At 41.7% G+C, this 15049-nt stretch overlaps 1 protein-coding gene across 1 annotated transcript; it reads left to right on the forward strand.

Annotated features, from left to right (window-relative positions):
- The first annotated feature begins 2495 nt into the window (after positions 1 to 2495).
- On the forward strand, positions 2496 to 14349 carry LOC124705568 (transportin MOS14-like). The gene is made up of 27 exons (XM_047237274.1): positions 2496 to 2839; positions 3636 to 3713; positions 3824 to 3886; positions 4100 to 4147; positions 4227 to 4373; positions 4742 to 4873; positions 5502 to 5542; positions 5690 to 5781; positions 7431 to 7558; positions 8466 to 8541; positions 8698 to 8818; positions 8885 to 8984; positions 9111 to 9192; positions 9285 to 9367; positions 10090 to 10206; positions 10362 to 10413; positions 10671 to 10826; positions 11078 to 11201; positions 11441 to 11522; positions 11591 to 11679; positions 11775 to 11849; positions 11948 to 12002; positions 12452 to 12571; positions 12649 to 12741; positions 12825 to 12970; positions 13394 to 13571; positions 13923 to 14349. The coding sequence occupies exons 1-27, from the start codon at positions 2711 to 2713 to the stop codon at positions 14208 to 14210; spliced, it is 2895 nt and encodes a 964-aa protein (XP_047093230.1). The 5' UTR covers positions 2496 to 2710; the 3' UTR covers positions 14211 to 14349.
- The last annotated feature ends 700 nt before the right edge of the window (positions 14350 to 15049 follow it).

The following is a 15049-nucleotide window of genomic DNA, read 5'->3' on the forward strand; positions in this document are numbered from 1 at the left end:
CCAGCCTCAAAAGAATCCGCGAAGACCGAAAATGCGTCTGGGCCTGCTTCGGGGGGCGACACAAAGTGACCGAGCCGTCCGCGATGACGCAAACCTGGCCAAAATATGCGCCAGGTTTGCGTCTCCGTGGACGCTGCGTGGTCGCGCCGAGCGTCCTCCTTTTCTTACCCGGTCCCGCACGTCAGGGATAGCAAAATCGACCGCTTCGATTTGCTTCTTTTTCCCCTTCTTTTATGTCCTAGTGCGACGCCACCACCCCAACCCCACCCGCCGCCACGCTGCACCACCGCAATACACGCCGTCGGCTCGGTCCTCGACGCGGACAACAGGATCTCAGTCGGGGTAGGCTTTGTCACGCACCTGTCGCCTGTTTGGGGGCCAAACTTTGCCGGTTGCGCCGCCCGGCCTCGCCTCCTACGACCTGTTCGGTCAATTGCGCCGGTAGGTTTCTTACTCGTGTTTTCGGCGCTATTGTGCGTGGCCATTGATCCGCAGTTCCTACCCACGCAGATGAACATGTGGCAGATGTTGGAAAAGTTCCGCGCGGAGGTCGTTGACTCCTCTTCCGACGAAGAGTACGATCAGTGACGCAGACAATGGCTACTGCTGCGGCCTCCATCCTCCACGAGTACAATTCAAGTCAGACACTGTTGCACCGGGGCTCTGTGAAGGGCCGCTCAAAATACCTGCCTTGCAGCTCCACAAGGAATACTTCCACCGCACCGATCCGGTGTTCAAGGAAAAAATGTTCCGGCGCCGGTACAGGATGTCAAGGGACCTGTTCATGGTCATTCTACGGGGCGTCAGAGACTACGACCGCTACTTCCAATGCAGGCCCGATGCAACAGGTTCGCTAGGCTTCACCTCCTACCAAAAATGCTCCACAACTATTCACATGTTATCATATGGAATGGCTGCTGATATATTCGATGAGTATCTTCGAATGGGTGAGAGCACCTGCCTTGAGTCCATGTACCGGTTTTGCCGAACCATGATTGCCGTGTTTAGACAACATTACTGCAGGGAGCCAACAGTTGAGGATACAAGGCGACTGTTGTGTATCAACGAGTCTAGAGACTTCCCATAAATGATTGGCAACATAGATTGCATGCACTGGGAGTGGAAGAATTATCCATTTGGATGGCAGTGTTAGTACAGCGGGCATGCGGAGGGACGGACTGTCATTCTTGAAGTAGTCATATCTCAATATTTATGGATTTGGATTTCATTCTTTGGCTTGCCGGGTTCCAACAACGACAATAACGACATCAGTGTGTTGCACCGATCACCGGTTTTTAACAGGCTTATGCAAGGCAAAGCTCCCCGGGTGAGCTACGAGGTCAATGGAAATGCATATGACAAGCCATATTATCTTGTTGATGGCATCTACCCTGACTGGGCCACACTTGTGAAGACTGTCCGTAATCCAAACTCGGAGAAGACGTGGAGGTTTGCCAAGATGCAAGAGGCTTGCAGGAAAGATGTGGAGCGATGATTTGGTGCGCTCCAAACTCGGTGGGTAATTGTCCGTCACCCGGCAAGAACATGGTAGCTGAAGACTATGCATGAGGTGATGACATGCTGCGTGATCATGCACAACATGATCGTTGAGAATGAGCGTTCTAATGGCCGCAATGAGCACCAGTGGGATTTTCAAGGTGAGCTGGTTGCGCCAATCCCTGGGGCATTATCTTGGGAGGACTATCTGCATATGAATGTAGAACTCACTGACAAGGTCGTGTGCAGATGCCTACAGACGAATCTGATTGAGCATCGGTGGGCATTGGTTGGCCATGAAGACAATGCCTAGAGGAATACCATCTTATTTTCATGTAGACTTTTTAAAATTTGGATGTAATAACTATGACTTTGTTGAAACTGTTTATTTTGTTGTTTTGAAACATCCCAAATTCATGCGGACGCGTAAATACGTCGGGCCGCTGGAGGCACCCCCAGGCGCAAACGAACGCGCGGAAAAAAACGACTGCATTCGTAGACGACGTAAATGGACGCGCACAGACAATTTATGCGTCCTAAATGCGTCGACCCGTTGGAGATGCCCTTATGGTGAACTACAACTAAATCAATGTATTTTTCAGCTCCGCCCCCTAATATTTGTATTTTTTCGCTTTGCCCCCTGATAATATTTCCCCCACCTCCGTCGTTGCATCCATGTCATAATCTACTAAATGAATCGGCACATGTTTTATCTAAGTTGTGTGTAATTTTTTTTGGAGCTAGCTTTTTGTTCCGGATTCTAGATGATGTTCTTTGATCAATAGCTGTTTTTTTGTGAAAAAAAAACACTCCTCAAAGCAGAAGAATACTCCTATTATATCTGCTAGCCACCCACCAGGAGCTGGCACATATATTAATTTTGGTGCCATCAGATCAACCGGGCCCACGCGCATAGAGAGACTGGCACAGCTCAGAACGATTGTCATCTGCTCGGAAACAAAAAGCGGAACGCAGCAAACAACTCCAACTCCGTCTCGCGTCTCCTCTCGCCCCGTCCATCGAATCGAATCCCACACTCGCGCAAGCGCCCCCTCTCTGCTCAGTTTCAAAATTTCTCCTCCTCCCTAAAACCCTACCCAGCCACGAATCTCCGGCCGCAGATCCAGCACGCCGCGGAAACCATCCGCCGTCGAGGATTACTTACGGCAGCGCGCCGCCGCGGCGAGGGGAGGAAGTAGGGTTCGCCGCCGGCATGGAGGCCCAGGCCACGGCCACGGTCAAGGAGGCGCTCTCGGCGCTGTACCACCACCCCGACGACGCCATCCGCACCGCCGCCGACCGGTGGCTGCAGAAGTTCCAGCACACGCTCGATGCGTGGCAGGTGCGTGCGGGCGGGCGCCCTCCTCGGCTCGATTCCGTCCATGTCCCCACCGTGTTCGTCCGCGTAGTGCCGTGGGCGGCGATTTTAGGCGCGCAATTCGGTGTCGTGCGGGCTGGATTTGGGCGTGTTTGTATGGATTTCGCCCGCAAAATCTCCGCGATTTTTTGAGTGGCTCAGCAGCTATACGATTGCTCAAGAGGGGCGGTGGGGCGATGCATTGACATTAGCTTTTGTTTGGAGCCGCTCTTCTTCTGCTGCTCTAGTGGCTGATCATTTTATTTAAGTTTAATTCGGGGCTCCTGGCGGAACACCTAACGTAGAGCTAGTTTAGTATTTATCGTGTCAAGTTCAAAAACTTAGATCTAGAATAGGCTTGAGCTAGTGGCTGGACTATGAACTGCATAGGCAAGATTGAATTCCAGCATCGTGCAGGGCTTTGCTGCAAGCTGAATGAGCTAAACCTGTGAATGTACCCATCTTATTCACACCTTTTGTAGGTGAAGGCTGTACTGCAGTTCAGTTTCAACTTTTTTGTTTTAGTTGCAATGCTATTTGTCAGTTGAGGAAAAATATTGATGGCTCTTTCATTTGCTTTCGTTCTATCGTCTTATTCTGTATGTTTTATTCTATGTGCAGAGTGTGTGTGTTCCTAGCAAATGCAACGTTTCCTGTTAGATTTGTAGACTGTTTTGGATTATGGGGGGTAGCACTTGTTTTTTAATCTGATCATCTTATTAATTTCGTTACTGGTCGTTATCTTGAACACACCCAAACATTTTCTCTTCTCATTATTTAGGTAGCTGACACCTTACTTCATGACGAAAAGAGTAATTTAGAGACTCTCATCTTCTGTTCTCAGACACTCAGAAGCAAGGTAAGACATACATACATACATATATGCATTATGCTATTTCTTACAAACTATCTAGAAACTTGTTAATTAATCTAGTTCTCAACGTTCTTGTAAACATACTTGCATTTTAGGTGCAAAGAGACTTTGAAGAGTTACCGTCAGAAGCTTTTCGACCATTGCAAGATTCTCTATATGTAAGCTGCAGCTTTTGATGGATTTTAGGAGTATAATTTTGTTACTCTGGTTCACACTATTATCAGTCAAAGTCAGTCCTACAATGGTCTTCGCATACTATATTATTTTTTCCCTACCATGGTCTCCTCGGGAATTGTTCCCCTATTTTAAGCTCTGGCCAATCTTACCAAGGGCGTTTTTCCTTTTTTTGTTGAACTGTTCTGCATCTGCAGGGATTGCTCAAGAAATTTAATAAAGGACCACCAAAAGTTAGAACACAGGTAGAATGATTAAATTAAGCATGCATATTTTATATTGACACAGATCTAATGACAACACTGCTCGTTCTACCATCTTCAGATTTGCATTGCAATTGCTGCTCTGGCTGTGCATGTCCCTGTGGAGGACTGGGGAGGTGGTGGAATTGTGAATTGGCTAGGCGATGAAATGCAATCTCAACAAGAATTCATCCCAGGCTTCCTCGAACTGCTTATTGTTTTGCCACAGGTACTAAACACTTTTAGCCTGATGTGGATGTCTCAAACTCTCCAATAATATCATCACCATCCCTATTTAATAGATTGACGGATCACATTCATAAATACCATTGATTGATGATTATCCTAGAGCTTACAAATCTTAAACCAGACTGTTTTAAACCACACAAAATGCTATCTTGATCACACGTTTGCCATCATGTAGTGATCATGTTTGAGTTCGTTTGACCGATGCTCAATATCTTATTGTCCATCAATAACGATTGCCTAGATTATTGTAATATAATAAATCAAGGACTTATATACATTATCACAATCAATGTATGTTATATGTTTTTCTCGGTGAAATTGTAACTTACTTCTATGCTGTCTTGACAGGAAACTTCAAGTTACAAAATAGCTGCTCGCCCCGAAAGGCGCAAACAATTTGAGAATGACCTTTGTTCATCAGCTAGTGTTGCTCTTAGTCTATTGACTGCTTGCTTGGGTTTTGATGAGATGAAAGAACAGGTGAATTTCCTCCTCATAAAGATTGCTTAATTTGGCAGCTGAAGCCATTAGTCGGTAAAGTAGTTATAGAAACTTCTTTCGTTTGTACTATAAGAAGTCCATACCCCTCCATCCCCTCCCCAAGCAGGAGAAAAGAAAAGCCATTGAAAATCATTTGCTGAAATAACTGAAACAATTCATCAATTGCGGAAGATAATGGCAACAAGTAGTGCCGAAGTGTGCCACGGGATTATTTCTACAGTAAACCTGAGATTTGTTCCTCTGTCGTTTCATATCTTGCATGCATATGCAGAATCCTTTTATAACCGACACTTATGTGGGCTACTTCCCTTTTATTTGGCCAATAGGACATACATTCAGAAGTACTGTACTTGAGAGGCATCTTTTGGTTGCTGTTCATTTTATTCGTACAAACAAAGTAGTTTCTATGCCACATCATTTTTCACTCTGTTACAAACTAAATTAGAACGTTACATGGTACACACCTTTCTTGTCAGCCGGAAAAGGACAACAGAAATTTCTGAACCCAGAACAACATATTCATGCAATTCCTAGAATTCCTAGACACAGTGATGACTGAGAGGATTAGGTCTATTTTGGTAGTTAATCCTGGTTGATTCTTTCACAGGTTATGGAGGGTTTTGCTTCTTGGCTCCGTTTCTGTCATGGGTATGCAGCTTCTGGGATTTTAATATAGTAATACATTATTCCTGAGAATGTAATTGCTGTAGTAGATGTAACATTTTCTGTTCTTATTACTTTTGTACTGCTGCCTAACAGTATCGGCATCATGGACTTATGGAATTGTTTTCTCAGGATCACTGCATCTACCCTTGCTTCACATCCTTTGGTCCATATGGCACTCTCTTTGTTGAACACTGATCAATTTTTGGAGGCAGCTGTAAATGGTATTGCTTGTATATCCGCATAGTTTCTATCATATTGTCATCTCTTGCTAGTTTCTCATTCATTTTCTTCATCTTTTCACCTCGATCAATCATTTCCTGCTGTGCTCTTGCTACAACAATGATGTACTAGTCTACACCTTATTCAGTTGCTGTGGAAATAGAAAAGTTGGCAGATCGAGTTTGACTTTATTTTCTGACCCTGTTCTGAGCAAATGTTTACCTATGCACAAGAAAGTACAATCATATTGGGTAATGCAAAACAGTTTTGGATGTTTCTTCAGTCATTAAAAAACTGTGAGTCCAAGGAACCCTGTAACATAGGGATATGAGATTTTGATAATTTTTTGATTTATATTTCAACAAATTTTCAACCAAAACTAAGTGTTTGCTTTGCTTCAGGTTACAAGCAAAATGAATTAAAACTTAGTAGGTCTCAACAAGTTTTTTTATAAAAACAGATTCCCGGTGCAAGTTTTCAGTCGTGCAGGAAACGTTTCATGCTTGAGTAGGTTTCGAGAAATTTCACTAAAAAAATTATCTGGCTCTGGTCTTTCTAGAGGTGGGTGAAACTTTGGCGATTACTAGTGCAGCTTTCAGATAGGCGCTGTTTTATAACCCAGGTCTAGCTTTAGGTGTCAGCGATGTTGGCCGCAACGCGATGGTGACAGAGATGTGGTTGGACAGCGTACTGCAGTTTAGATGCGACTGCCTTGCTGACATTTTTTGCTTATGTCCTCCTTGGCGTTGCCGGCCATCACTAAGCTTGACCTGCTGCAGGCTCCCTGTTCACCCCCTCCCTCTTCCTCCATGCTATGCACCGCCACCTCCGTGTGCTCTAACCAACCCCGCCGGCCGACGCCCATCATGGGGCTTTGAAGATCACCAGAGTGTAGATTGGATCAGCTGAGCTTCAACTGCAACTTCACAGGAATAAGCTTCAGCCTGGCCAAACTGGTGTTTATTTTCAGCTCAAATCAGATTCTGAAGCTGAAGCCATATGCTTGGAAAAAATCCATGGCCTGAATATGACTCTCCCTCCCATCTCTCGATAAGACCTGCAGTTCGGTGCTGTGCCGCTTTCCTTCTCTCTCTTGCCATGCAATCAAGACTCGACATTTCAAACGGTAGGTGGATATGAGCTTGCCATGGTTGTGCATCTTCTGCACGGTTTATCATCGTGAAGACCAGAGGCTACACGCCGCTTCACTTGGTTTACATGCTGCTTCACTTCAGACACTACTATATATCGGTGTTACTAGCATCAAGTAATTTGATGTTTCGGATGGGTCCACCTATATCTTGTGCTTGATGATGCATGAGTTCCATTGGATCAGTTCAAAGTTGTACTAGATGTTTATGAAATGTTAATTTGTTTCCTGCTCTGTATAAGGTAGAAACATATTTCTCCACACCGCTGTCATTAAAAAGTTGTATGCTCAAAATTGTTCCAAACAGCTTCTCAAGCTTGTCACATAAAATGTTTTTTTTTTGGTTGTATAAGCTAAGAAGTCCCAAAAATGGCTTATTGGATAAGTTAAGCTTGACCAAACAGGCCTGCGAATGGTTGCAGCTAGTTGAACCTAAGATGCTTTTTATATTCTCAGGATTTTGTTAGCGGCTTGCTAATACACTTGTATCTAAATTACCAGTTACCTCTGAGTTGATACATTTTACCGTATCTCGAGATTCTAGTGGCGTCACTGAACAATTTCCGCTGATTCAAATTCTCATCCCTCATGTTATGGGTCTCAAAGAGCAGCTCAAAGACTCATCTAAGGTACGGAATATCTTGACCATGTTCTCCATTAATGTTTTATCGGTATGCTTGGTTTTTGCCCAGATCTACCCTACCAAATATTTTTGGCATGCCCATGCTTCTGTAGCCACTCCCAGTGTATTTTCTTGGCAAAAATATGGGAAGCCACAAAACCTTCACCAATATTTTGGCTAGCCAACTCTTCTTATGTAGTTGACTTGGGTTCAAACCAAGTACATCCTATTCCCCTATCTGCAGATTTCTCCTTGATTGTTGTTTAGTAAGGTGGCCTTAGATACTTGGATTTACGTCTGTTTTCATTTGTAGCGTACTAGGGCTCACTATAGCTATTTTTCTGACATCAGGCAAAATTATCAAACAACAGCAAAGTTACCTTTAATTTGGTATATGCTACTTTAATCAATTTCACATTACAAATTAGCTGGGTTGGTTACCCCAAATTAGTTATTTGTCCCAAAATTGGTTCCGTTCCTCTCTAGAACCAGACACTGGAATTGAGTCTGGGTGTGGAACGGTTCCATTACATTCCATTACCAAACACACCCTTATACTGAACTTATATTATTTCTGTCTCTGTGAAAGGTGCTTACAATTATGCATCGCCAATAAGATCTCTGAATTCTGAAACGCGCAGTGAGCAAGTTGTATTTATTTACTTTGGCAAAAAATTGTCTTGCTATTTGGACCCTCTTATTTTTCCCTTCAAAATTACGTGAGAATATAGCGCACACCACGCCATACAAACCAAGCATCCAGGCAGCAACGGTGGTGGTTTTTTAGCAAAAAAAAGTGAAAGTTGCCAGGGCCCACAAGTAATTTTCCCTGGCAACTTCAATTTTCTGACGCGCCATCTGATTATCGTGGGCATGTTTTCCCCTTATAAGTTTCGTTTTCTTTTCATTATCAGGATGAAGAAGATGTAAAAGCTATTGCTCGTTTATTTGCAGACATGGGTGATTCCTATGTCGATTTGATTGCAACAGGTAACACTTCATGGATGACAATGAACAAAATACTGCATTTAAGCATTGCGCCTGTATGGATTCTGTACCAAAAGTATGGGTTTGTCTTTTGATGTTGTATATGAACAGCAACCATTCTGACCATTAAGCGCTGCACCTGCATTTTATAATTTACAGGTTCAGGTGATGCCATGCAAATAGTGAGTGCACTGCTAGAAGTTACTTCTCACTCAGAATTTGATATCTCCTCCATGACGTTTAATTTCTGGCACCATCTTAAGCGTAACCTGATTGGGAGGTAATATGTTTAAAACATTACTAGTTGTACTTGAGAAACAACCCACTCAGTGCATACACATTTTAGGGACTCGTACACATCGTGTGGATCTGAGATGTCAATTGAAGCTGAGAGAAATAGAAGGATGCAGATATTCCGTCCTCCGTTTGAGGTTCTTGTTTCCCTGGTATGTTCGGGGTGGGGGAGGGTTGCTTCTGGTATACATGCCATTTTTTGTGATACGCTGCGTAATAAGAACCTATTTTTGTTGGGATTCTCTGTTCACCTCATGCTATTTTCATTACCAAATCAGGTCAGTTCCCGAGTTGAATACCCCGAGGACTACAACACTTTCTCGGAGGAAGACCGGAGGGATTTTAGACATGCTAGATACGGTATTCTGCTTGATTTCACTGAACTGAGCTAATCTTGCAGTTTAATATAGTATTATAGTGGTCAAGTAACTGCAGTGCCATTTGTTTTTCAGCTGTTAGTGATGTGCTACTTGATGCAACCGATGTCCTTGGAGGTGACTCGACACTGAAAATACTTTTCATGAAGCTAATTCAGGTGGGTCTAGCTATTTTATTGTCCATCTGCTGCTTTAGGTTCCACAATCTTGTAGTGAGCCTGTTAATATGTTCAGCAGTTTTCTTCCTTGGAGATCTGTAGTCACTAGCTCAGTATTACTATCAAATATATCAAATATAATTTTGCAGTTGCACAATAACTCGTTTCGTAGTTATTTTCATTAGTCTGGCATGTGAGTTTTACTTCCCCATCTGCGATTTTTGCTGTTGGAATTAAGTTACTATTGTGAAAGATACTGGTGCAAATCCGATGATGTATTTTCGAGCTCTTTTCCCTGTGTGGCATTTTCACGATCACCTAGTTTTGAATATCCTTGTACATTAACTCATGCTAGTCACAATAAATCTTATTTTAACGCACTGAACTATGCAGACCATATCTGTGACTATGCAAACCAAATCAAATGGATTGGTTTGAATTGTTTATCTGCCTGTTACTTGTGTGTTTATGTTGTATACTCAGATCAATATACCGTAAAATTTTTTATCCATACATCTTATACAATTTTGTTTCTTGTCCCTTGCAGTTGAATTGCTCATGTGTTTCCTTTTCAGATAGTTTGATATCAGTGTGTAGTTTTTTAATCTCTTCTATTTTTGATGTGCATGAATGACAGATTATTGCGCTTACCTGAGTCCCACTTCCCTCTAAGAAATTTGTTTAGTTTTCGGTAACAGAAGTCATGTGCCTTTTGATTTTAGGCATGTGGAAGCGGCGCTGAACAAAACCAGAATTGGCAACCAGTAGAGGCTGCACTGTTCTGTATACAAGCCATAGCTAAATCGGTTTCTATTGAAGAGAAGGAAATATTACCACAGGTATATATTGCATCCTATCATCTTGTGTATGCCAGCTGATGGTTTGTAAGATATATTTCTCTGAGTGATTAATTTATTTCCGTGCTTCACATTACACACATTGTTTAGAATGAGGGTATTTTGTATTGATAATGTGCTCATTCTGTTCTTCGAAGGTTATGCCACTGCTTCCCAGGTTTCCTCATCAAGAACAGTTGCTACATACAGGTTTGTTTTTGTGTAACTGATAGTTCAGAAGTCCCTGTTCTTAGTACAATGTTCTAAATCTTATACTGTGAGTAGGATTCAGGAATCACGTGTAGACAGTAGGTAGTTACTAAATGTGATGGCTTGTTGAGATGTTTAAGTTTATGATAAGTTAAGGTTTTTATGTTGAGTTGTGTTGGGCGGAAACCTTGTTAGATCTAGTTTTCCTAGCTTGATTACGTGGACTAAAGGTTTTGAAATACACTTGAGTCTTGCAGTTTGTTCGACCATTGGAGCATTTTCGAAATGGATTGATGCTGCCCCAGCTGAACTGCTCATCCTACCACCTTTGGTGGATATTCTTAACAAGGGTATGAGTACATCAGAGGATACAGCTGCAGCTGCTTCTATGGCATTTAAGTATATATGTGAAGGTATGACATCATGATCCACATCTTTTTAGTGTATCTATTTGGCTGGAGTGAATTGATTTGTGGCATTCACATTCTTGCTGTCAGCTGTGTTCTTCATTTAATATATGAACTTGGGATATTGCAGCATCGGATTGTTTATTAATCCTCTGTTTACATATCCTTTGCTTCTTTGAATTTTATCTTAGGTTTTGGTTATTAGCATAAACAATGATAATTTGGTTGATTTTTTTATTTTATTTGTGTGTGAAAAGATTGCAGGGGAAAGTTCTCGGGTTCATTGGATGGCCTTTTCCAGATCTATCATGTTGCAGTAAGTGGAGTTGGCGGTTACAAAGTTTCTTCAGAGGACTCGTTGTATTTGGTTGAAGCCTTAAGGTACTTTAATTTCCACCATTTCCCTAAGCTATTATTACTACTACCTTTTTCCATAAAAAGATGTCGCAAGTTTGTCTAAATTTAGATGTATCTAGACACTCTTTAGTGTATAGAACTATAGATACATCCAAATTTAGACAATCTCTGACATCCTTTTATGGACGGAGGGAGTACTTATTTTTGATTGTATTCAACATTTCACCTTACTTGCTGATGCGGTGATGCCCGACTCATATCAGTGTGGTTATTACGACGCTTCCACCAGACCATGCTAGAAGAGCAGTGGAGTTAATCTGCATGCCAGTAATTAATAGCTTGCAGGTGAGCAGCAATCTTTGATAACTCAACTGTTGTTTAGATCCTTGCTAATATGTTTCATGGAAAACTAGGAAATAATTCAGCAAGGTGAAGATGCTCTTCAACAAGTTCCTGCTCGGCAATTGACCATACACATAGACCGGTTATCGAGCATTTTTAGGTGGTGACCTCCCATTTATCTTTGTTGCTCATCCATTTTTTCAGAACATCTCATCCAAAATATGGTTTTGTATTAAATCTTCCAAATTGTTGCAGCAATGTGAAACTTCCAGAAGTAGTTGCTGAAGCTGTCAATAAATACTGGCCCACATTGAAAGTTATTTTTGATCAGTGAGTATTGGAACCAACAGATTGTGGGAGAAGTTCCTATTTCTACTGTATACAGTTTCTCATCCATTCCTACTTTATTAATAAGCTCTTTTGTGCAGTCGGGCATGGGATACAAGGACCATGGAATCTCTATGTCGAGCTTGCAAATTTGCTGTAAGCTTATTATTTTTTATTTATTTATGATTTCTGATGCTTCCATTTATTTCTGCTGGGTTTCATATCTAAGCCTAGCCCAACTTGCTTGGGAAAAAGGCTTTGATGATGTTGTTGTTATGATTTATGATGCTTGTTGTTTGAATGTAGTATACATTCAGATCGAATACAACTCAACCAAATGTGAATTATGGGAACAGTTATCCTTTTTCTACATAATTTATGTACATTCTTCCTTGGTGGGAGTAGTATGAGAGTAGTATTTCCCTTTTAAAAAGTGATATATGTGATGTTGCCAATCATGCTCTTATTTTTCTTCAGATTTGCGTTTCACTTTTATAAAGAACAATAAGTATTTCTCTAGTCGATTCATGCAATCACTTTACACCACATGCATGTGGATTCTTTGCCAAAGTTTCATACTTACATTAATCTTTTCTGTGCTGAAGGTAAGGACATGTGGGAGGTGTATGGGAATCACTATCGGTGCAATGCTTCTAGAAATCCAAACACTGTATCAGAAACACAATCAGTCCTGCTTCCTGTACCTATCCAGTGAAGTTATCAAGGTTCTTTTCGTTTCAGAAGTCTAGTGATGCACTGTTTAGTTGTAACTTATATTTTCTGACAGCATTTTTATCTGTAGATATTTGGTTCTGATCCATCTTGCGCGAGCTATCTTACATGTCTGATACAAACACTCTTCAACCATACAATACAGCTTCTCAGAACTATTCAAGTAACTATCCCTGCTGATCTACTCACTGTAACATAATAACAAGGCGATACCGAATTTAATGAATTTCAATCTGTACATCGCAGGATTTTACAGCTAGACCGGACATAGCTGATGACTGCTTTCTGCTTGCATCAAGATGTATCCGTTACTGTCCTGATCTATTTGTACCTACAGAGACGTTCCCAAGATTAGTTGACTGTGCGATGGCTGGCATAACTATACAGCACAGGTAGTGCTTTTTAAGATTTAGTATGACGCCCCCTGTTCAGAAATACAAAGCGTATTTTGACTTTTCACTGTCTCCAATGCAGAATTTTTTACGATGATTATTAATCACAATTTGCTATAAAAATAATTGAAGCATAATATAAAACAATTGGATAAAAACATTTGGCAACTATATTCTTGTAGTCAATTCATTTTTCCACAAACTAGTGGTCAAAGTTCTACAAGGCTGACTGCGAACCCAATACACCCTATATTTGTGAAAAGAGGGGAGTATTGTATAAACTATGAGATGCGCAGTCATCCTTGTATTGGGTGCGCAGTCAGCCTTGTAGAACTTTAACCATAGTTTGTTTATCCTTGTCCTATGATGCTATCTGATAGTGTGGTGGCTAATTGTTACCTTATGTTTCGTGCTATGGGACAGGGAGGCCTGCAAATCCATATTGTGTTTTCTATCTGACACCTTTGATCTTGCGAAATCACCCGAGGGGGAGAAGTATCGAGAACTAATAAACACAATTGTACTTCAGCGAGGTGCAACCCTTACCAGAGTTATGATTGCTTCCTTAACAGGGGCGCTACCGTCAGGTCGTTTAGAGGAGGTATGTAATATGATATTGCAGTTTTATCTTTTATTAGCTTGGTACTGCTGTGAGTTTTTTGCCCGTTCTTGAATTAGCTGCTACTGGTAGCCAGAGTGTTGTTGTTTTTATGCAATCCTGCATGTTAGCTTCTAAGCAGAGATCTTTGATGAAAAAGACTTCATGCTGCTGACTCTTGACATTAATCATACTCCCTCCGATTCAACTTAATTGACTCAACTTTATCTAGATACATGTAGACTTGCTTGTTGACTTGATACATCTATATCTAGACAAAGCTGAGTCAACTAATATGAATCGGAGGTAGTAGTATAAGGATGGGCATCATATCTTCTGCATGGAATTTTGCAGGTCTCATATGTTCTGCTGTCCCTTAGCCGAGCTTTTGGTGGGAATATGCTCAGTTGGACAAGAGATTGCATTGCCTTTATACCCCCACAAGCCCTAACAGATTCAGAGCGCTCAAGATTCTTGACAATTATTTCCGATGCATCATCGGGATCTAGTCTTGGTTCCTTAACAGATAGATTTGCTGAAATATCTGAGGTTTGCAGACGGAACAAAGCGGTGCAGGAAATAGTTCAAGCTGCTCTGCAGCCTCATGACTTAAACTTCATGGGTGTCCCGCAGCATTCTTGATGACTGGACGTTTTTTATAAGACCAGTTGAAAGCCCGACATGGAGGGTGCCCCTGTCCACACCATGTTGGATTTTTCCCCTTCATATGGTTTGAGTGAGTTGCGGCATCATACTGTTCAGATTTGTTGAGAGGATAGATAGGCAGTAGTCATTGTGATTCATTTTGTATTTCGTTTCTGTACATGCGTCGTGGCTTTATGTATTTGGGAGAAAATTGTGTTGTATTATTGTTATCTAAAAGAAACAGTGGTATACGTGGAGATCACACTTGACTGATAAGCTGTGGTCCTGAATTTTGTAATGGTTGGCCAGCTTATAACTTTGTAAATTGAGATGGCCATCGATTATTTCCATGTAAACATCTGCCAAATATTAAGGTTGTCCTTGATGTCATATTTTACACTTGCTTTGTGAACCTCAAATATGATTCACATCTATGTTAGAAATTTCAGATGTATGATCAACTGTTTTTAGTCATTTGCAGAATGCTAGGCTAAACGTTCCACCTAATTTATTTGTCACCTCTCGCTGATGAATTATATTCAATCATTTTGCCTATAAGACTTTGCAACCTGTTACTCCCTCAGTTTCATATTAATAATTGTTGCTGATTCAGTTTATTAAATCAGTGACAAATATGAAAACAGAGGAAGTACCGGGACGGCAAGAAAACACCCGTGTACATGTGTTAAGAGCATCTCCAGCCACTCGGACAAAAAGTCGTTTCAAGCCACGCGCCCTAAAGGTTCTTTTCGTTCGGCGCGGTCCAATACGGTGTCCGGCGCTCCGAGTCCGTCCCCGCTACACAGGGAACGCTCCAGGTACAACAAAAAGTGAGG

Source organism: Lolium rigidum, chromosome 4 (assembly GCF_022539505.1).
Source record: "Lolium rigidum isolate FL_2022 chromosome 4, APGP_CSIRO_Lrig_0.1, whole genome shotgun sequence".
NCBI classification, from domain to species: domain Eukaryota; kingdom Viridiplantae; phylum Streptophyta; class Magnoliopsida; order Poales; family Poaceae; genus Lolium; species Lolium rigidum.